At 47.4% G+C, this 24,015-nt stretch overlaps 1 protein-coding gene across 2 annotated transcripts in view; it reads right to left on the bottom strand.

The window, feature by feature from the left end:
• The window catches only part of GCLC (glutamate-cysteine ligase catalytic subunit), a 45,113-nt gene extending 21,601 nt beyond the window's left edge, over nucleotides 1-23,512 (bottom strand). For both annotated transcript variants that reach the window (XM_005696442.3, XM_013973861.2), the window contains exon 1: nucleotides 22,913-23,512. In XM_005696442.3, coding sequence (XP_005696499.3) covers nucleotides 22,913-23,062 — 150 coding nt within the window. In that variant the 5' untranslated portion in view covers nucleotides 23,063-23,512. The remainder of the gene's footprint in view (nucleotides 1-22,912) is intronic.

Raw genomic sequence — 24,015 nt, forward strand, 5'->3', positions numbered from 1 at the left:
CTATTACGAATTTTTTAAGTTCAAAAAAAAAATGAGTGAGATGGCTTGATTTACGTACATGAACCAGAAACGTGAGATGTGCACCTGTACAATCACTCAGTGTTCAAATGCCAGGAAGCTGCAGGCTGCAGAATCTGGAATTGCTCCCAACGTTTACAAGTTTTCAGGTAACACCTACAGATTCAGGGCTCCTGAAAAGCTAAAACCTGATCGAACAGGAAACTTTGTTAGGTCTCGGAGGATATATGAAAATATCCTAAGTATGAGAAACAACTTTACCTTTAAACAAGCATAATGAGCAGTGGTCTGCTAGGAACCTCTGGATCCTCGTCTTACCCACCACGCACCGTAGGCACGATCACCCACTTTGCAGATGGACAAAGAGGCTGAGTGGACCGCCCCGGGCAGCGAGTGTCAGCAGCGATCTGAACCCTGGCCTGCCTGGTCTCAAGGCCCAGCACAACTTGTTGCTAGGACCACAGAGGATTTCAATCTTGGATAAGGATAGGAATAAGCTTTCTAAAAGAACTGTTGTAAGCTGTGAGGCAGGGAACGGTTCTAATACTGGCTGCAAATCTCTCAGCCTGGATTATACCTCCACTTTATGAAGCAGGCCTGATGTTCCATCATAGAAGCGGAGCTCACACAGTTCCAGGTGGAGATCTAAACTGATGGGTTGGCTTGCCTCTTTAGGCCCAGCTCAGATGGTCATTGCTCTGTGCTGCATTCTGAGCCCCACACCGTCCTTGCCCCGCCCCAGGTAGAAGGAGCCCTCCTCCTTCGATCACTGGTTCCAACACATCTGCCCTGCACCATCTGTTGGGGTGAAGTTATCTTCTTAACAAGATAACATGCTTCTTCCGGAAACAGAGATGAAGAGATACTCCCCTGCTGACTGGGTTCCCACTGGCTGTCTATTTATCAAAATGAGCAAGAACGTTGGCACGAATTTATACAACCTATATTGCAATTATTTTTGTTAGTTTCCTGGTTTTGAAATAACTGAAATCCTGTTTTCAGAATCACACTTGGCCCAGAAGTTTAAAGCTTGGGTAGGGCAATAGAACAGAAAGCTCAAACTGAGTTTGAGCTTTAAATATCAGCCAAATGGGTGACATTTAAGATGCTAACAAACCAAACCCTCCTTAATTAAAAAATAATCACCCATGATCTCATTAAGCAAGTGAAACAGAAAAACAGAATATTTACAAGAGGAAGAGAAACTTTTGGATAAAATTTACTTATCTTGGGGATAAAATCTAAGTTTAGAAGGCCTAGAATTCCCTGAACATTTTATAAACTCAAATTTAAGGCTTTCTGAATTATCCCCTACAACCTCCTCAATTTTTCTGCATTAGGGCTCAAAAGGCTTCTTTAGCCTCTCAGCTTTTTGTTAACTTATTTACCCCTTCCTCCATCCCAATATATTTATGTTTATCTCCAATTCTAGTTCATACAAGCCCTCAAAGAAACAACTCATTCTTTAGGTGCCAATCTAGAACGGTAAGGAAGTTTGGTTCAGTTACAAAAAGTGACACATTGGAAGAATGCGTTGCCAATATAAAATACCTAAAGCCACAGGGAATTATTTCTGGATTTTTGTCCCCATCCTAAACTTCCTATTTACATACAAAGGATGAGAGGAAAAGACAAAAGCAAAGGGAAAACAAAACAGGACATCGAGGCCCTTCTGCACACAACATGATTCTAAGGACTGGCCTCTGCCTGCTAACTTCAAATACCATCTATGCTGGCGTGGTGCAGTGTCTCTCTACGTGCACGGCACACAACGCGGCTCTAAAGGCAGACACCCAAGGAGCATTATAAATGGGTACAGAGTGACTAATTCAAATCTGCACGATTAGCATATCATTTGCAAGGAGCAAAAACAGCCATCTGTTCTCCGAACAGATTACAACTCCCTGCAAATAATTTAAGACACTACTACTTGGTGCCCATCCTCCGTCTCTTTAAACGCAAGGAGAAGAGGCCCAACGGAATCGCCCAATTAGTTTTTGAGACACTCTACTTAACATGTGCACTACTTTTTCTACAAATAAAGTTAAAATCCTTTAACTTTCTATTGCTCAAAGACTAAAGGCCATCCCACTAGGATAAAAGTCACTAATATTTCTGAGCTGCTGAATCAAAGACAAAGGCACATTCAAAAGACTACTACGTGGTTTACTAATGATAGAGGGTTGCTAGGAAGGGCCTGGACACGGTAGCCTTCCGGCCATCCAACGCAGGTCTGCACAAGCAGGAGGGGCTGTGTGTTCACCCGCAATTAGGCCAATAAAAGTAAAGAACTTTAATGGAGGGTGATGTAAGTCAATGCTGAACACAGACAGTGAGACACTTGTGGCATTAAAGCTCAAGTTAACAGTACTGTTCACGTAATATTAAAATGCTGACATTTTTAGAATTCAAGTCATTAAATAGCACTAATTACTTTAAAATTTAAATATTCTTCCTTTTTTTTTTTAAAAAGGCATTTTGATACTCTACCATGAAGGTAAGGGTTTCAGAAAGCTCAGAATTTGAGGAAAGCCGAGACATTTTATAAAATATTAAGTTTTAAATTTCAGCTTCCCAGAGATGAAAACAGCGCTTGATTCGGAATCTAGATCTATTAAGACTCAGAATCAGCCACAGGCATTTCCCTATTTAGGGAGACAGTACTTTGAGAAAGTCCCTCTGTCAATTTCTGTGTACATTAGAAAAAAGGGATGTTCAAATCTCTTTGAAACAAAGTTATACAAAGGTCCCTGGGCCACCTCTCTAAGTATCTAGCCGATCATGTGTATCTGACCTCTCAAGAGAGGGGAACCTATCACCACATCCTTGGGGACAATGAGGTCCTAAGTGCTTCCCAGGCACTGGGAGAAGGACTCCACCGCTATATACCTGTGCCCAGGAGGTCAGGCCTAGGAGGGCAGGGTGGGGGCACTTGGCCCTGGAGGAGTGGGCTGCAGCCACATTGCTGACATTCGCAATTCAGGACTTAGGGCCAGCTCCTCCCGTTCACCTGCCCAGGCTGGGAGTACTCTTGATTCCTACTGGAACCACATGTTGTTTCTAAGAAACCTGGTTTTCTCCTTACACTGATCTCCTGAACAAGCCCAAAGCCGTCCTGCGATCAGGCTCTAAGTGGCTGATGACCCAAGAGCGCCGAAACGCAGCGTCCTGCAGCACCCCCTGCCCCAAGTCCTTTGACTCAGGTCCTATCTTTGGCAAGTGCTGGGAGCAATGCAGGTGCAGAGCCAGGCAGATGACTCCTGCTCTCAAGCTCACGCAGGGCCTGGAATGACAGTCAATAACCCAAGGGAGCCAAACGGTTTGGGCGGCAGCTCAGGATGACCATCAGAGCTGGGCCTGTTTTAACAGGAGGGTCTGGTTCCACCTGGGGGATCAGAAAGCTTCCTGGGGCAAGGGGTTGGCCAGGCAAAGGAGGGGGGCCCTCATTAATACAGCCCTCCACCTGACAACTACCCTGACTGCAGTGTAATCACCTGGCTGGCTGCCCAGAGATACAGATAAACTGAGCCCGCACCCCCAGGGGACCGTGTCACATAGCCCCGCCTCAAGATCATAAACTGCTTTAAAGTGAGAGGCCCTGTCCTCTGCCCGGAAGACGGTGCCCTCACACAGCAAATATTAATGACCAGTGTCTTTGAGCACTTTCGACCATCCAGCTGGATGGCACCCATTTCCATACTGAGCGTGACACCCAAGCCTGGAACACCCAAGGACGTGCCCACCACGGTGATGCTACTTGGTTTCAGAATTACCTGCAGTGAAACAGCGAAGACCTGCGCGGCAAGATCTGAACAGCTGCGCTTGAAACGGTGGATGGACTTGAGCTGACCGCCACAAGTCCAGCAACCACCTGTACATGGTGATATTTTAGACTGTAACTGTAGAGACGTTCTTTTAAAAACTGCCCTGTTTTCCCCAAAAGGAAACATTTTAGTAGCTCAGTCTCGGAGAAGGCAATGGCACCCCACTCCAGTGCTCTTGCCTGGAAAATCCCATGGGCGGAGGAGCCTGGTGGGCTGCAGTCCATGGGGTCGCAAAGAGTCGGACACGACTGAGCGACTTCACTTCCACTTTTCACTTTCATGCATTGGAGAAGGAAATGGCAACCCACTCCAGTGTTCTTGCCTGGAGAATCCCAGGGACGGGGGAGCCTGGTGGGCTGCAGTCTATGGGGTCGCACAGAGTCGGACGCGACTGAAGCAACTTAGCAGCAGCAGCAGCAGCTCACTCTAAAGTTACATCAGGGAACTATACTCAGTATTTTGTGATAACCTCTAAGGGAAAAGAATCTGAAAAAACACATACATGCAGGTATGTGTTTATGTCTATACATATATGTGCATATATATGTGTACATATAACGGAACCACTCTGGTGCACACCCAACACACGACATTGTAAATCAACTATACTTCAATAGAAAAAAACAAAAAAGAAACACACGGGCCAAAAATAAATAATTTTACATCAAGCTCTTAGAATATCTGTTATATTTTGACTTTTCCCCTACTATGAAATACTGTTTCATACCACGGGATGACACAGGGTGCACATCAGGGAAGTTTACACAAAATAAAGTGACCTTGGCCTGGTCTTCCGCTGGCGTGTCCTAGACCTGGACTTCAGCTAACAAAGCAAGAGGCTCTTTATTTATAATACATTAATCTCAAAGATAACACTGCGTAAAATGACGAATTTCTTACATGATTAAGTAAAGTGACTTCCTTGAATCACTACCAAAACCAATTCTTCCCAGGCCAAGATTAAGATAAGAGGCCTTGGTGAAAAACTTTTAAGATTCAGGAGAGAGCAGGGAAAACTGATGGATCTCAGAGAGGGGACGAGACTTTTCAGTAAATGGGGGTGGGGGGGGTGGGGGGGGGGAATCCTCGCCTTTACTGGAGACACTAGGCAGGTGTGACTTCCTGGATTTAAAATTAAATAAAAGTTTCAGTTCCCAAGTCCTAACTGGGAATTGCAAACAATTCGATTACTGCAGCAAGTGGTACTGCACAGCACTGGGAGAACTCTCCTCCTGGAATTGTATCTGGACACACTTACTGAGGCACTGCTGCTGGTTCAAAGGGAACCCTGCATGCAGACTGGCTCTTTCTCGTCCTACAAATGCTGTGAGACCTCCACCTTCTGGGCCTCTGAACTGACACTGGCCGATTTTTTTTTTTTAACCATGCCACTACATGTCAGGCATATGGTTTTAATTTTCTGATGTTTGGATGGCATCACTGATTCAATGGACGTGAGTTTGAGCAAACTCTGGGAGATGGTGAAGGACAGGGAAGCCTGGCGTGCTGCAAGTCCATGGGGCTGCAAAGAGTCAGACATGACTGAGCGACTGAACAAGAAATAAAGGCCAGACTAAAGTACTCCTACCCTATTTCTGAATCAAACTAGCAGAACCCAACTGGCCTGCTCTTACAAATTAAACTCAGAAAAGACAGCAGATTATGTGAAGTTATCAAAGGGGATGTTTGCTGTGGCCATCAACAGGGGTACTCTGCAACTCAGAAACCTAAGTCAGAAGACACTTCCTCCTAAAGAAACAATATTGTAAATATAAATAGTTCTTGTGTGCTGGACTTCATTGTGTGCTGGACTTCGTCGCTCAGTTGTGTCCGACTCCCCCACGAACAGCAGCCCGCCAGGCTCCTCTGTCTATGGGATTCTCCAGGCAAGAATACTAGAGTGGGTTGCCATGCCCTCCTTCAGGGGACTGTCCCAACCCAGGGATCAAACCCAGGTCTCCTGCATTGCAGGCATATTGATTATGGTCTGAGCCACCGGGAAGCACACAGTAGTTCTTATTTATCTCAAAACATCTGCAGATTAGAACCTTCCAGATTCTGAGGATAAGTAAGTTCCTTGGCTCTTTCCTGAGAACAGGGTCCTGGTCACCAAGTGGCTGACAAGAGAGGGTGCCATGGACCAACGGCTCTGCAGTGCACAGCTGGGGAGAGGGCAGGGAGGGAAAATGGATGAATCTCTTAAAGGGGATGATACCTTGCAGTCAAGGGGGAAAAAAACACCACCCTCTCCCTTACTGTAGACAGTAGGCACATGTGACTTCTTGGATTTAAGGAGTGAGGACCCCTGGAGGACTCCCACGAGGTGCAGGAGAACTGAGCTTCAGGAGGGTGGGCTCTGGGCTCCAGGTGAGAGAGGAACAAAGCAAGCTTGGCCCCTGTGAGTGTGCTTAGCAAAGAACTTGGCCCCAGTTCAGGGACCACTGTGGAGATAGGAGAAATTCAGGGGTTTCATTCTCAGGAACTGGTGGTAGGTCAACCCACCCGACAAAGGAAGGGGTGATGCTCTCTAAGGAGACTGAGAGCTGGTGCTAAAACAGGATGTCCAGCTCCCAAGCCACTGCTATGTTCAGAGGGCCCCCCAAGCCCTCAGGATTCCACAGCCCAGTCGAATGTCCTTCCATCTCAGGGAGGGTCTCTCATAACCGCGTCTCACAGAGGCCCTGGACGCTGCGGCAGGCCCCACCAGCAGCTCTGACCTGCTGAAGACGGGGTCTGGGGGACGGAGATGCGCCAACCCAAGCCCCTTCCCACCAAGCCTGGAATTCACGGGGAAAGGCTACAATCTCAGATAAATCAGAGCTCCTGACTTGGGGCGCTGATGCTGGCCTGCAGCCTGGGTCCAAGGTCCGCTCCTTGGCACAACTATCAGGTGAGGTTAGCCTGATCCCCAGAGAGGCTCATCTGTGTCTGCGCTTTTCCCAGGGCTGGGCTGCCAGCAGATTAGCTGAGAAGGCAGCAGTCACATCACTAAACCTGTTAACATCTGCCCTGCGGACAGAGAAAGTGACTGCACATTCTCCATATTTCAGACCTGAAAGCACACTGGCCTTGCACAGTGGCTCGAGACCATCACAGCAGCCCAATCCCCCGTCACCGCCCCCCCACACACACACACTCCTTTCCTTTCTACCTCCAGCCTCCTCTCGGCTTGGAGCCTCATTTAAACCTAAGTTACTTTGCCAACAAAGGTCCGTCTAGTCAAGGCTATGGTTTTTGCTGTGGTCATGTATGGATGTGAGAGTTGGACTGTGAAGAAAGCTGAGCGCCAAAGAATTGATGCTTTTGAACTGTGGTATTGGACAGACTCTTGAGAGTCCCTTGGACTGCAAGAAGATCCAACCAGTCCTGGGTGTTCTCTGGAAGGAATGATGCTGAAGCTGAAACTCCAGTACTTTGGCTACCTCATGCGAAGAGCTGACTCATTGGAAAAGACTCTGATGCTGGGAGGGATTGGGGGCAGGAGGAGAAGGGGACGACAGAGGATGAGAGGGCTGGATGGCATCACCGACTCGATGGACGGAATTTGAGTGAACTCCGGGAGATGGTGATGGACAGGGAGGCCTGGCGTGCTGTGATTCATGGGGTCACAGAGTCGGACAAGACTGAGCGACTGAACTGAAGGGCTGTGTATTTTTTTCTTGTATAAAAAGAGGATAAGGCCTACCTCAGGGGGTCACTAGTGATTACAAAGAATCATGCCTGTCAAGTGCCTAAAGCGGAAGCGAGTCCACGTATCCTCTGGTGTTACTGGGGATTACCTTCTAAGGTCTCAGCGCAGGGGCACACATATTGAGGCAGAATGGTGTCTTGCAAGTGTTCTTAGCGGGGCATGATGGCCTGTAATCAACATTACCCAAAAGACTTGAGATAGAGCAGAATATCATGAATATTTCACCCTAACGCTGCTTCTCATGGCATTTATTTCCGGTACTCGGGGTCTCAGTAAAAGGAAAGCCTTCTGGCACAACACCCATTAGCACTGCGAAAGCAGGCACGGATCAAGTCACTCCCCTCCCGACCACTGCCAAGGTCTGAAACTCAGAGGAAGGCAGCGCCCATGCCACGCGGCCGCCCGGCTGCTCCAGCCCAGCCCCTCCTCTCCAGTCCTGCCCCCAGGCCGCACCAAGGTGACCGCGGGCCTTGATGCTTCTCTGGGCCTGCACGGCACCTCTGCTATCTGCTTGGCAAGCTCTGGCCGCAGGCCTTCGGGAAGCTGGCTCCGGAGGCGCTCTGGTCAAGCGCCTACTCTTCAGAGGACCCCTGGCTGACTTCCAACACCAGGACCCCTCTTGGCCCCACGTCCAAGGGCTCCACCCACACTTGGGCCTGGTGAAGTTGTGGAAGGTGGTTACCCTGGCCAGAGCAGTCGCAATTTCCCCTCTCTCCTCACAAATATTATAATCATGGACATTAGGGACATGTTTTAATCTCTGGAAAATACGGAAAAGAACCACCGTGTCCCTTCCAACTCTTAACTACTGTTTCTGTAGTTACACTCTTCCAGAAATTCTCACAGTATAGGACCATCTCTTTTTCGTTCCCTCTCAAATGCAAGACATTGCATACTCTGTATTGCCAGGAAGGGAGTTTCTTTCCAAATCCATTGTCTTGCTGCCCAAGGCTCACCCCTTCTACCACAAGATCTCTTAAACTGTATGCATACATCAGTGGAAATCTTCCTAAAGCTGATTACGTCCTCTGGCGCTACAACAGGAAGACACTAAACACACTTCCATTTACGAAGGCTTCAGACTCCGGGCAATTTCATTTCTGTAAGGAGAGTCGTAACAGAGCAAGGACCTGGGAGGCAGCCACCAGCTACCGCACCTAGATCTGCTTCTCCAAGCTGCTCCTGGCACTGGTTTCTCACTATGTAGTTCACCCTGAGCAGAGGAAAGAGATGACCGGCGTGCAGGAACAGCGTATGAAGTGGGTGATCTCTGGGTGAGGGCTTGGGACAGGCTTCCAGGAATAAAGTGTATGCCCTCTGTGCTACATACTTGCTTCCTAGTTGCGGCTGTTTGCGTTCTGAGGCCAGCAATTTCTGACCCCTGGGTCCCTCTCACCCAGCCAGAGCGGCCCTGGGCCGAGGCAGCACCGCAGGCTGGGCTGCTGTGCCTTCCAAGCGCCCAACTTGTGTAAACACGTGAACACTTGAGCGGGAAATGAGGGGAGTGCTCCCAAATAACCTTTCTAGGTTGCTCTGAGGCTTCCAGGGCTCAGCATATTCTTTCAAACAAAAAATCTTTTTTAAATTAAAAAAAATGTAAACGTTCGCAGAGGCTCTGGCCTCTGGGTTTGTTTTAAAACCCTGCTTCTTCAGCACACAGTTCAGAAAGAGGTTAACTGAATCCACAGGACTGAGAAACAGGCCTGGGGCATGGGAGACAGGACAGTGGGTTTGTGTGAAAATCTACGTTAATTACGAACATCTGGTTTGGGGGTTCTTTTGTAATCTTGTTGTGGAAATAAGTTCAATTACTAAATCCTGACCATAGCAGACACAAACATCTAAAAACACTGAGAGCTCTCCAAACAGTGGAGCCGTGGCCGTAGGACTCTCCAAAAATACACCGACAGAGGTAACCAAGCTTTCTGGATGCAGAAGATGTGTTCTTTTGGCTGGATGTCTAACGCTTATGATTCCTTAATTTCTCAAACAAGATCTGAGAAACTCAGCCTTTAAGAGGTGGCGATTCAGGGTCATCGTTCTGAACTACTCAATCCTTTATGATCAGTTTCAGTATACAGTCCCCTTGGCTACTAAGTTCAGTGACCAAAATGTGTATGCTTTCCGAGCTCAATTCTGTTTCTCTCTGAGACTCATAATCAAGATTTCAAGGACCCTACAAGCTGTGAAAACACGCATGGGCTTTGCGCCATTTATCTTGGCAGGAAGCCAATTCTTGCTCTTTTCCCAAGTTCTTAATATGTTCGGGATTGGTCTCTGCCAAAGCCTCCAGTCCCTGCCTAACCGGCCAATTTGGGCTCACTTCCGTTCCCGTCCCCATAATCCCTTGAAAGCCTGCCGCCCTCCCTGCCCCCAGGGTGACCCACCGCCCCTGAGGTCCTTCTTGGGGTCCCACACATGCCTGGGTCCCTCGTGGGGGTCAGCGGGGTTCAGGGGCGCTGGTCAGGCTTCCTCTCTGGGTCAGGCACCTCGCCCTCCTCAGTTTTAGCCCTGTCTGCAGGCCTGCGGCCGTCCCACCACAAACACAGCCTGCCCAGACGTTGCTCCGGCTTCCTCTGCCCAGTATCTCTGCTGCACTAGCACGGGGCTCCTTCACCTGGAGGGTCCCAACCCAGAAGGCCCAAGCAGTTTCGCAGGAACCAGCCCCCTGGCCCCCACTCCAGGCAACACTCTCTCCCCTTCCCCAGCAACGAGGCATCCTCTGCAGGAGCTCCTAGCCTCCAGTTACCTTCCCAGGCAATTTTCCCACCCTCTCCGAAGGGACCTGGGCTTCCCTGGTGACTCAGCTGGTAAAGAATCCGCCTGCAGTGCGGGAGACCTGGGTTCAATCCCTGGGTTGGGAAGATCCCCTGGAGAAGGGAATGGCTACCCACTCCAGTGTTCTGGCCTGGAGAATTCCATGGACTATATAGTCCATGGGGTCACAAAGAGTTGAACAGGACTGAGCGACTTTCAGTTCACTTCTGAAGGGACCCAGGATTCTGTACCACCATTCCTAGACTGACACTCCTATCGTCAGACCCTGGCGCAATGCACAGCCCATCACAGAGGCCCTTCTACAGCCTTGGCCTCTACCCTCACCCCATGCCCTGCTCTGGTCCCACGCCATGGCAGAGACCCTCAGTTTCAGGAACTTCACGGTTGCACGTCTGGACACGCCCCTCCCTGGCGCCCTTGCCACCTCCATCCGAGATCCTCCCAGAAGTCCCCCATCCCGCCACCATCTCTAAGGCTCCCAGGATTTGCAGGTAGAGAGCAAACTTCTCCCTCCTCCCTGTGCCCCCACCGCCCCCGCCACCCCCCCCCCCCCGCCGGCATGCCACTGGCGCTCTTCCAGGGCAGAGAACGCCTCCCTTTCCTCAGTTTCTCTCTTCAAGCCCATGACCGACCATGGGATGTCCGTAATAAACAGCAGTCACTTGACAAATACATAAAAGTCATCCATCACAGAAATAAAGTCATTAGTGTTTTGCCACACGTTAAGGGAGGCTGAAGTCTTAGCTTTTCTGAAAGAAACATTCTGCAATATCATCTTGCCTTTTTAAATAGAACCATTGTGAGGCTCAGAGGTTTATGTAGGAAATTAAAACCTAATATCAATGGGTTTGTAATTAGACTACTTTTTCCAGGAGCCAGTAAAATATGTTCTCTTTGAAAAATGCTAAAACCCAAAAAGGTAACAGGATAAGGAAATGAAATGGATTCTACCATCTCTTGCACACATTTCCTGATTTTCGTAAGTTATGTGGAATTGTTTTCTGAAACAAATAGCTTAAAAGATACAGTTGAAATTGTAGGGCTTCCTGGTGGCTCAGTGGTACACGCGTTAGATCCCTGGGCTGGGGAGACGCCACAGAGCAACTAAGCCTGCACCACAACTACTGAGCCTGTGCTCTGGAACCCAGGAGCCGCAAGGACCAGGCCCACGTGCGGCAGCTACTCAAGCCCTTGTGCCCTGGAGTTCATGCTCTGCGACAAGAGACGCCTCCACAGTGGTGGTCAACTAGAGGAGCCCAGCTGCCTGAGGCCTCGCTCCAGTTTTGGAGAGCGGGGACTCCTTGCTAGCTGTGGTGCACAGGCCATTGCGGGGGCTCCTCTTGCTGCGGAGCACAGGCTCCCTGGCCCGCCAGCTTCAGCAACTGTGGCGCGTGCTCCGGAGCATAGCCTTAGGAGTTGTAGCTCACGGGCTTAGCTGCTCCGAGACATGCGGGGTCGTCCCAGACCAGGGAACGACCTCGTGTCTCTTGCACTGGCAGGCGGATTCTTTACCACTGAGCCACCAGGGAAGCCCAATAAATTATTAAAAAAAAAAAATTGTAGGGGCTTCTCTGGAGGCCCAGTGGTTAAGACCCCTGCTTCCAATGTGGGGACACAGGTTCAATCCCCGGTCAGGGAACTAAGAACCCACAAAGTATGCAGTGAGATCAAAAAGGTTTTTTTTTTTAAATTGTACGTGCTGTGATCAGTTGCTTTAGCCATGTCCGACTCTTTGTGACCTTATGGACCATAGCCTGCCAGGCTCCTCTGTCCATGGAATTCTCCAAGCAAGGATACTAAAGTGGGTTGCCATGCCCTCCTCCTTTAAATTGTATCTATATACACACAGGTCAGGAAGCAACAGTTAGAACTGGACGTGGAACAACAGACTGGTTCCAAATAGGAAAGGATTGTCACCCTGCTTATTTAACTTCTATGCAGAGTACATCATGAGAAACGTTGGGCTGTAAGAAGCACAAGCTGGAATCAAGATTGCCGGGAGAAATATCAATAACCTCAGATATGCAGATGACACCACCCTTATGGCAGAAAGTGAAGAGGAACTCAAAAGCCTCTTGATGAAAGTGAAAAAGGAGAGTGAAAAAGTTGGCTTAAAGCTCAACATTCAGAAAACGAAGATCATGGCATCCGGTCCCATCACTTCATGGGAAATAGATGGGGAAACAGTGGAAACAGTGTCAGACTTTATTTTGGGGGGGTCTCCAAAATCACTGCAGATGGTGACCGCAGCCATGAAATTAAAACACGCTTACTCCTTGGAAGAAAAGTTATGACCAACCTAGACAGCATATTCAAAAGCAGAGATATTACTTTGCCAACAAAGGTCCATCTAGTTAAGGCTATGGTTTTTCCAGTGGTCATGTATGGATGGGAGACTTAGACTGTGAAGAAGGCTGAGTGCTGAAGAATTGATGCTTTTGAACTGTGGTGTTGGAGAAGACTCTTGAGAGTTCCTTGGACTGCAAGGAGATCCAACCAGTCCATCCTAAAGGGGACCAGTCCTGGGTGTTCATTGGAAGGACTGATGCTGAGGCTGAAACTCCAATACTTTGGCCACCTCACGCGAAGAGTTGACCCATTGGAAAAGACCCTGATGCTGGGAGGGATTGGGGACAGGAGGAGAAGGGCATGACAGAGGATGAGATGGCTGGATGGCATCACCGACTCAATGCACATGAGTTTGAGTGAACTCCGGGAGCTGGTGATGGACAGGGAGGCCTGGTGAGCTGCAATTCATGGGGTTGCAAAGAGTAGGACACGACTGAGCGACTGAACTGAACTGACACACACATATATATACACAAGTAAGCACACAATTCAAAACCAAATGACAGAATTTTCTGATTAGTCTTACAGATGAGGAAATTGTCGTCCAGAAGTTCTGTACCGAAGATCACACAACTGTTTGGAAGAAGACCTGAGCTGTGCTCCCACCTTCAAGTCAGCCCATTTTTACACATGTATGCAAACTTCAAAATAATTGTGTTTTAACCAAAGACAAACAGTGACACAAAGTAATGAACATTACAGCATAAAGGCAAAGAAAATCCTGACTTTAAACATTTGGCTAAATCTAGGTTGCTGGAGATGTAAGCACGAGGGCTAGCTTTTGGACAAAGTTTATAGACAAAGGAGAGAAAAGCTGAAGGAAAAACAAAAAAGGTGCAGCAAAGACTTCCACCTCTGATCAAGATGGAGTGATAGCGATCAGTTTTACCCTCCCATTGTATACCTGTGATACAAGGAAAATGTTTGAGTGAGTGAGACCGACATATGCTCTAGGTTCCTGCCTGCAGAGAGGCACTAGACCCTGGGCAGGGAGGTGAAGCAGAGCCTGTCGGGGAAGGGGGCTCCTTGAATTGAAGACAGAGAGCTGAAGGTCTGAAGGAACCAAGTCAACTAGAGGTCACAGGACCGAAGAGAGCTGCACCAACAACCCCGTAGATCTGTAGAGGGTCCGTATTGAGGACTTGGCACTGACCTGAACCACACCTGAGAGGCAAGGACCCAAAGCTGGGACAGGGTGCCTTCCCACAAGCCAGAACGGAGTGACTCCTAGTTCAGGGCACTGCGGCAAGTCCTCCTGAAGGCCTTGCCTCAGCACAAGGGCGTAACTAGCCCTAAGCTGAGACTTCTCAATCCAACAAATTGTAAAAGAAAGACCTGAAAGGATCAAACGTGCTTAGTCACTCAGTTGTGTCCGACTCTTTGCATCTCTTTGGACTGTGGCCCGTCGGGCTCCTCCGTCTATTGGATTTTTCAGGCAAGAATACTGGACTGGGTTGCCATTTCCTTCTCCAGGGGATCTTCCTGACCCAGGGACTGAACTCTCATCTCCTGCATTGCATGTGGATTCTTTACTGGTTGAGCTATCAAACCATCCCCAAATAGTGATCTTTCAGAACAAAGCTTTTAGGAAAATACAAATATCAAGCACCCAAGAAGGTAAAACTCATGACATCTGGCATCCAAAGATTATCAGTCATGCAAAGCAGAGGAACCTACTGAAAATAAAGAGGAAAAAAAAAAATCAATTGAATCTTACCTTAAATGACAAAGATAGAATTAGCAAAAACATTAAAACAGTTACTGGAACTGTACGCCGTATGTTCAAAACACAGTTTTAACAAGGTTGCAGGATACAATATAAATACATAAAATCCATTTTAATGTATTAGCAACAATCAATCAGAAATTGTAACTTAAAGAGTAACACAATTTACAATAAAAAATATGAAACAGTGATAAATCTAACAAAGGACATGAGAGATGGCCACCAAAAACTACAAAACACCGCTGAGAGAAAAACAAAGAAGTGGAGAGATGCTCCTGGGTTGGAAGCATCATTGTTAAGATGTCAGCTCTCCCCAAATGATCTATAAATCTGATGCAACCACAGACAAAGATCCCAGCAGGGTTCACTTTGGGTAGGAACTGCCAAGCTGTGCTAAAATTCATGTGGAAATTCAAAGAACCTAAAAAAATCAAAACAAGTTGAAAAAGAGCAAAGTTGGAGAGTTAACACTACTTGGGATCAAAACTTTATAATTATAAATTATAGCAATAAAAGAGAGTGTGGGATTGGCATAAAGATCAAGAGATCAACGAACAGTGTGGAGTCCAGAAATGAAACCGCACCCGCAGAGGCAACGGACAGTGTAAGAATGTGCAAAGGGCTTCAGCAACAGAGAAAGGATTCTTCAACAAGCCGTGCCAGAGCACTGTGCAAAAGCAACCAAACCACAAAATCCATACCCAGCATCATATACAAAAATTCACTCCAAAGGGGTCATAGGCCTAAATGTAAAACTAAGGAAAGAGTTCCTTACCAAAAACATGATCCTTAAAAAAAAAAAAAAAAAGGGACATATTAGATTTCATCAAAACCAACAACTTCTGCTCCTTAAAAGACACAATTAAGAGAATGAAAATAGACTGGGAACACAAATGTGCAAAGCATGTATCTGATATAAGACCTGCATCCAGAATACAAAGAACTCTCAAAACGCAGTAATAAGAAAACAACTCAAATAGACAAATTATTTCAACACACTTCACCAAAAACGAGAAAAAATACAGATGGCAAATAGGCACATGGAAAGGTACTTAAAATCAGCGGTCTTAGAGAAATGCAAATAAAAAATACAATAAAATACCACCACAAGTCAATTAGAATGGCTAAAATTAAAGACACTAATATTGTCAGACTTTATTTTGGGGGGCTCCAAAATCACTGCAGATGGTGACTGCAGCTATGAAATTAAAAGATGTTTACAGTTATGACCAACCTAGATAGCATATTGAAAAGCAGAGACATTACTTTGCCGACTAAGGTCCGTCTAGTCAAGGCTATGGTATTTCCAGTGGTCACGTATGGATGTGAGACTTGGACTGTGAAGAAAGCTGAGCGCTGAAGAATTGATGCTTTTGAACTGTGGTGTTGGAGAAGACTCTTGAGAGTCCCTTGGACTGCAAGGAGATCCAACCAGTCCATTCTGGAGGAGATCAGCCCTGGGATTTCTTTGGAAGGAATGATGCTAAAGTTGAAACTCCAAGTACTTTGGCCACCTCATGCGAAGAGTTGACTCATTGGAAAAGACTCTGATGCTGGGAGGGATTGGGGGCAGGAGAAGAAGGGGACGACAGAGGATGAGATGGCTGGATGGCATCACTGACTCAATGGACATGAGTCTGAGTGAACTCCAGGGAGGCCTGGCATGCTGCGATTCATGGGGTTGCAAAGAGTCGGACACGACTGAGCAACTGAACTGAACTGAACTGAATATTAAGTGGTGACAAGAATATGGCTGAACTGGAACCAGCATATTCTGATGATGGGTACGCAAAATGGTACAATCACTCTGGAAAAGTTTGGTAGTTTCCTTCAAGAGTTAACGTACATCACTCCTACATAATAAACAAGATAGACGAAGGCCTAAGTCCATAGAAAGACTTGAACGTTTACTTCCATAGCTTTGTTTGTAACAGCTAAACATTGGATACAATTCAAACGGTGAAAAGATAAACAAACTGTCGTGTATACATAGAGTGGAACACTACTCAGGAATGAAAAGGAGTGAACCGCTGATACATCCAACACCACAAATGAGTCTCAGGACAAAAGCCAGACCAAAGAGCACATGCTGTGTGATTTCCTAAATATGAAACTAGGAAATGCAAATTGAGCTACGGTGACAGAAAGCAGGTCAGCGGTTGCCTACAGATGCAAGGGACGGAAAGCGAGTTATGAAGGGACACAAGGACATTTCTGGAGACGATGCATCTTCATCATGCTGACGGTGGTGACGGTTTCACAGGTGCATGTGTATATATGTACACATTATATCTATGTCAAGACTTAGTAAATTGTACAGTCTAAATATGTGCAGCTTATGTCCACTATATCTAAAAAGTGCTGTTAAAATACACCTAACTTGGTCAAACGTATAAACAGAGGATATGAATAAGCAAGCTCATTAGGATATGGCCTATCCAGTTAACGCAACAGCAGTAATGCCCCGTATAACATACTCAAATGGGCGTCGAAACAAACATTCAGAAACACAAATTCTGTGTGAGAGGCTCAAATAATATTCTGCCATCTTAAGATACGGGGTCTTACACTGAACTTTACTGAGGTTTCTCCTTCAAAATGAAGGTACCCAGAGTTCTTGTTAAGTACATTTGCTAACACCACTTCTAGACATTTCTGAAAGTGGTACCACTAGAAACGGTATCCTGGACATTCCTCTTCCTGGAGAGGAACTCAACAAGGCTACGATGGGGCGTTAGTAACTCATTCAGAGGTCTGGAAACATCCTCGAGGGGAGCCAGGTGTGCGGAAGGAATGCCTCTTTCCTTGCACTGTTTTCCTCGTGCCTTTAAGGTTCAGCAAAGCTTCCAGGCATCCAAAGCCCTCTGCATGCTCATCCTGCCCGCTCACTGCGCCAACACCACCGCCAGGCACAGAGCCGCTCACCGTCTCACCTTTATTACACTGCTCACTCGCCTGGAATGACTTCCCTTTTCTTTATCTAGATAAGGCGCGGATTCTCTAGGGCAGCTTCCCAATGACACGCTGAAGCACCAGAATCACCTGAGGGGGTATGAGTCTCACATGTCTGCAAAGGGCACAAGGGGAACTTCTGGAGGGCATGAAAGTTTTATATACAATATATACGTTTCATATTTTAAAGTTTTGACTGCCGTAGCAGGTATCTGGCTGTATACACTTCTTAAAAGTCACTGAGCTCTACATTTAAAATGGGGGTGTATTATTTTATGTAAATTACAATTCAATGAAACTGGTTTAAAAAGAAAGTCCACATAAAACTATACAACACAAAATGAACAAGGGGAAAGAAATTCCCAAAGTGAGATGAACACCAGAGGAGGCACCCAAACTCAGCTCCTAACATAAACGAAATTGACCCTCGAACCAGGAGGGGGTCAGCGATGCCGACTCTCCCCATAGCCTGACATCTGCATGTTAACTTCATAGTCCGGATCACGTAGTATGTATTTATTGAAAAAAAAAAAAATCCATGTATAAAGTGGACCAGTGCAGCTCAAATCCAGCTCAAAACCCCAACTGTACAGACAGGGTCAGTGATCTGGTTCTCTCATGTTCAAAAATGAACCTCTTGGTTGAGAAAGGTAATTATGGGGGGGGGGGGCGGGAATCACCAGAAGGTGCCAATCATGGTCCGCTCGTTCCCCTGGCTCTCATCGCAGGGCTTTAGAATGTCAGTAGAGGCTGTTAATGCCCATGATGACGGGGAGAGAGGGAAAGATGCAGCGACTGTGTTTCACGTGCAGAGAGCACACGACGACCGATGGACTCTGCACGACTCTCAGGAATCTGTGCTCAAAACCATATTCTAAGAAGTCAGTGTCAGATAATGCATTAAAAAAAAATTTACTTCACTCTGTATAACAGGCTCCAGTGTCATCCACCTCATTAGAACTGACTCAAATGTGTCAGCCAGAAAGAAAAACACCAATACAGTATACTATCGCATATATATGGAACTTAGAAAGAAGGTAACGATAACCCTGTATGTGAGACAGCAAAAGGGACACAGATGCATAGAACAGTCTTTTGGACTCTGTGGGAGAGGGAGAGGGTGGGATGATTTGGGAGAATGGCATTGAAACATGTAAATTACCACATGTGAAACGAATCGCCAGTCCAGGTTCGATGCATGAGACAGGGTGTTTGGGGCTGGTGCACTGGGATGACCCAGAGGGATGGGATGGGAGGGAGGTGGGAGAGGGGTTCAGGATGGGAAACACGTGTACACCTATGGCAGAGTCAAGTCAATGTATGCCAAAACCAATATAATATTGTAAAGTAAATAAATAAATAAAACAGATTTTTAACAAATAAAGAAAAGAATACAATTTAAATTCTGAAATGCATTTCAGAAATACAATAAACCATGACTGACTAAGCTAATGGAACACCATTATACGTGAACGGCAAATTTCAGTTAAAAACCCACAAAAATGGAATGCCTCATTCCCCAAAGACCACGGCTATTTAAATGAGACAATTTAAATGAATGATATCTTGGATATTTAAACATTTCCAAGCACATATCTTAAGCTACCATTTATGAGTCTTACTTAAAAGGCAAGGCACTGACTGTAAGCCATTTCACCAATATTATCTCATTTAATCTTACTAACTCTATAAGGAAGCAATTACTTTCTCCATTTTACAGATAACAAAACTGAGGTTAAGACAGGTTAAGCAACTTGTCCAAAGCTACACAGAACCTTCGATTAGACTCAGATGACTATGCCTTTGTCCTTTCTAGATTTATAGTTCAGGATGTTATTTTTGCTATAAAATCATAAGCTTATTAACAAGCTATGCATTTTCTAATTAGTCATGCAAGCATCCTCAACCTACACAGTAATTTGAAGTTCAGTGAGTGACATGCCAGCCTTTTATGAATCCTTCTCATGGTTTTAGGCATGATACCAATGCACTCATAAATATTAAAGATGTATTTTCCTCTTAAAAGTTCACAGGTACTTATATCTGCTAATTAGAGGACAACTGACCTTCTTTCCTTTGAAAGCCACTATAATATTGGGTCAAAAAAAAAAAACAACTCAGGAAAATGTATGTTCCCTTTAAAATGTTTTTCTGATACCTCTCTAACCAGGAGACTTTGAAGAAATTTGATGAAATCTCATACACTGTAAATAATCCAAAACCTGGTATAATGTATTTAAGAAAGGTCCCTGGAGTCAGACAGATTTCAATTCTGATAACGCCTGTGCCACTAAGTATCTGAAAGGGCTGGCAGGCAGCTGACGCTAGAGGGATATTGGAGTCGTGTTTACTGCAACATGTGCAGCTTTTATAAACTTCCTAGGTGCATACTCCAAGTTATAAACAAAATCTGTACCTAAACGTTGTGTGCGGGCTGTGGAGAGAGAAGCGCTTATTTTTTTTTTTTTTTTTGCATAAAAGAAGGCTTAACGGACATCAGGGCCCCCAGGAACAGCCATCTCAACTTCCCCAGACCCCCATCCTGGGCCTCCACGAAGCATCTTCGCTATACCTGGGAGTTAAAACTTCAATTCCCTCCCGAAGCAGCGGGATCCCTGGTGGCTGGGGTTGGGATCTTCCACGTTCAAGGCGAGACCTGCACCTGTAAGCTGACCTGGGAGTCTGCCTGTTTGTAAGGTTCTCACAGGAAAACACTTCTGAGCTCCAAAAAGCCAGCACACACATATGCGCGATGCAACCCCTGTGGCCCGCGGCTGGTGCCAGCCTTCTCTCTCTCAGTCAGCAGTTTAAAGACGAGCTATGCCCAGGGGGATTTCAAAGAGGAGCAACTCTGTTCCAAAGGAGAAACTGAGGCTCACAACCACACAGGCCATTGGCAGGCCTTGGAATACAACACAAGGGCAGCTCCAAGAGCAAATTCTTCCCGATGAACACCATCAAACACTGCCCTAGCGCCAGGCATTTCCAAGACGGCAGGCTCGCCTTCCAACCACGGGTTTAGACTCCGTTCATCTTTTTTTAAATCCAAGACCACGGTCCTGTAAGCACAACACCAAAACCTCCAGAAAGAGCAGAATTTGGTATCACACCAACGCAGCCCAACGTATCATGTCCCAAACACCCCTTTCTGTCTGGTGGGGCCAACCTGCATCTCCGGGGCCACAGCCCCCACCACACCCTTCCCCACTTTTATCTGCCTGGCCTGATTCTTGGTTGTCGCCTAGGCTTCTGAATACAGACAAGCTCACTTGTGGGCTAACCCTGCCTGCAGACGTTACTCGGTAGTTGTGACAGGGAGCTCCCACCAAGTGCAAGGATCAGTGCTAACAGTGTTAACGTCTGTCCTGCTCTCAGTACCCCACCTCACACGATCAGTGTGGGACCCTGACTTCCAAACTCCTTAGCTGCAACCATAGTAATTTACTGCAACACAGGCACCCAACATACCACCCCCCACACATTCAAATTATTCAGGTTTGACATAATATCTTTGCTATGTATGATAAACCAATACTCTTCATCCTACTCTTCATTGTTTACAGTCTTGGAGAGACAAAAATCTAGCAGAGGAGGAAAGACCATAAAATACACATAATACATAAATGAATACACAGTCATCCCTCAGTATCCATGAGGGGCTGGTTCCAGGACCCACCAGACACCACAATCCACAGATGCTCAAGGCCCGTAGTTAGCCTCCCATTCAGCATCTGTGGATTCAACCACTCTCGAGTCGGGTCATGTATCCTTTTGGACAAAAAAATCCGTTATAAAAAAATCAGATTCCTAAAATCGTCTAAATTTATTTCTCAACCTACTAATGGATCATGATCTCCAGTTTGAAAAGTAATTTTTGGTAACACAACAGTGATTACCTTTACATAATGCCAGAGGTACAAACACCAGCAAATACTTAGGCATGAGATCCCGCACCACCCACCACCGCCCCGCACCCGGCAACCCTCAAGTCACATCTCTCTGCCCAGAAATGCAGAGTACCACAGTGGAGAACCAGCATCTGAATGCCCCAGGTCAAGGAGAGAAGAGAGGAACAACCTGGGGCAGACTAACGTGTCAGTCAAGTGCCATTCCAGGAGGAGGAAGAGTGTGGCTTTTCTTTTCATCAGCTGAGAAGTCTACACAATCTCAAGTCTTCCCCTTGGGTCAGGCTGCCCATTTCCCAACTGGACTGTCAGTACTGGCAGGCAGGAATTTCTCTGTGAAAATCCTACACTACCCAGACATGACTGGAGCATGATTTAGAGTAATAATACATGGTCAGTGGGTAGTTCTTAAATCTAAGATAACTTTTCTAATTCGTGGTTTCTGTTAAACAGTCCTCATTGCTAAGGACACTGGTTTGTTAGTGGGGAAAAAAAGGGAGATGTGGGACAGAAAAAAATCTAGAGGGAACACAAGAATAGATCATAAATACAAGTACATAAAATGTCGGATGCTGTTGAAAACAAAACCAAGGATTAGACTAAAACTGAAGAGTTATCACTGAACACATACTGTACCCCTCTTCTGTCCAATAAAGTATGGCGAACCATATAGTAGCAATATGCGTTACAAGTCAAGTTACTTTTCTAGCTTACAAGAGCACAATTCCTTCAACTACTATGAGAGGCAGAGGCATTTTCCCATCATAGAAAAACAAACTTTTTGCAAGGAGACAGATCGGGCACTGGTGTAGCAGCACCCTGACACTTAGGTCAGGAGTGATAACACTGCCGAGAAGATAAATAATCTACACCTGAGCAAGCCATGGGCCGTAAAACACGAAAAACAGATGGACCTTTTGAGAAGTCACTCGATTCGAACTGTATATACAAGTGATTCTTAAAAACAGGAAGCCAAGGAAGAAACAGAAAGCTTTGGCAGAGAAGACTCTTAACAGCAGGCAGTGCTTTCCAGATCCTTCCAATAAATAATGGTTCAACACTGAGACTCTAGAGGCATTTCACCTGGAAGCGCACACATGGGGAAGCACGGATTCGGAAAGTTTACAGGCTAAATCTGGGCCATGGAAAGACACTAACAAATCCTAATTTTGAAGCTCTCCGAGTTCCCATAATTTGTTTTAATTTACACCTATAAAGTTGTGGTCGAGAGGTGGTTGATGAGAAGCTGGAGGCTTAAAAGGTAACTGGATGAGGTGGGGCGGAAGTGAAATCCTTTAGACCTAATCCCGAAAAGCAACCGGCCTTCGGAAACCAACCTAGTCCCTTTCACTTCAGTGGCATTTTGAGACGGGACGGGGACAGTGGATCAATAGGCGGCGGCGGCAGACACCCCAGCCTGAAAACTCCTCCAGGCACCCGGTGTCACACTCTGGCACGCTCACGCCTTCCCAGCGCCTGCTCCGCGTTTGCTGAATGGAGAGGAACCCCAAATGAATGAATGGGAGAGAGACGTCTGGCCAGAGGCTCTAAGCAGCCAGGGCCTTGGACAGCGCCGGGCGCCCGACCCTCGGGGCAGCGCGGCGAAGGGCGCGGACCGAGGGGGCCGGGGACTCGCCGAACAAAGGGGCGCGGGGGGCCGGGCGCTCACCTCATCACCCCACTTGAGCACGTCCTTGTGCCGGTCCTTGACTGCGTGGTAGATGTGCAGGAACTGGAGGATCCCGTGCCGCCGCACGTGGTCGGCGTGGCGCTTGGTCTCCTCCCAGCTCAGCGGCGAGCCCTGGGACAGCAGCCCCATGGCCGCCCCCTCTCTCCGCCCTCGGGGCCGGCGGCGGCCGCTCCGGGCTCGGGGTGCGCGGCGCGGGTCAGACGCTCAGCTGCCCGCAGAAGGCGGCGGCGGCTCAACCCCGGGGTGGGGTGTGGCGGGGGGGAGGCGCCCTCGGGCCCCAGCCGGCGGAGGGAGGGTCCAGTCCCCTCCGGCTCCCAAGCGCGGGGTCCTCGCCGCCCCGGGGACCTAGGTAGGGATCGGGCGCACCGCGCGGACGGCGGCGGCGGCCCCGAGGCCGGGCTGGCTGGCTGGCTGGCCCTCCGCCCGACTCCTCGCCCGCTCTGGCTCCCGCACCGCTCCTGCTCCGAGGCGGCGGCGGCTGGCGCTTCTCTTTGCCGGTGTCGTGCACTAGCTCCTTCCTACTTGTGACCAAAACCTGCGCCGCTGAGCATGCCCAGTACTCCCGTCTGCCCGCCGGCCACTCCCGGGCGCGAGAGGCCGCTCCGGATTTTATAGGCTGCTGAAGGGGCGGGGAAAGGGGCGGGTCCGGTGAGGGGTGGGGCCGAGCGCCCGCGGAGACTCGGGGGCCCGGGGTAGGCGTGCGGAGGCGTGGTTAAGGCGGAGTCCAGGGGGAGCATCCGCGGAGGCCGCAGTCCGCCTGGCTTTAGACAAATGATCTCTGTGAAATTCCTTTTTTTGTAATCCGAAAAGAGAAACCGAGTTGGGGAAGAAAGTTGATTATTCGAGCTAATGAAGAATCCACCAGATTATTTTTTTAGGTGAGAAAGGCCTCACACTTATAAAAACAGGTGAGAGCAGTATGGTGTGGCAAGAAAATTTGTCTATAGGTTTTAAGACGTGAACATATTAAGTATTTGTGTAGTCTCTAACTATTTGGTGACATAGGTTCTTTAGATGGCACAGGAACCATTCATTGCAACCAAAGGGTTGCAATTCACCCATCAAGCGATTAAAATGACGCT

Source organism: Capra hircus, chromosome 23 (assembly GCF_001704415.2).
Source record: "Capra hircus breed San Clemente chromosome 23, ASM170441v1, whole genome shotgun sequence".
Classification (NCBI taxonomy): domain Eukaryota; kingdom Metazoa; phylum Chordata; class Mammalia; order Artiodactyla; family Bovidae; genus Capra; species Capra hircus.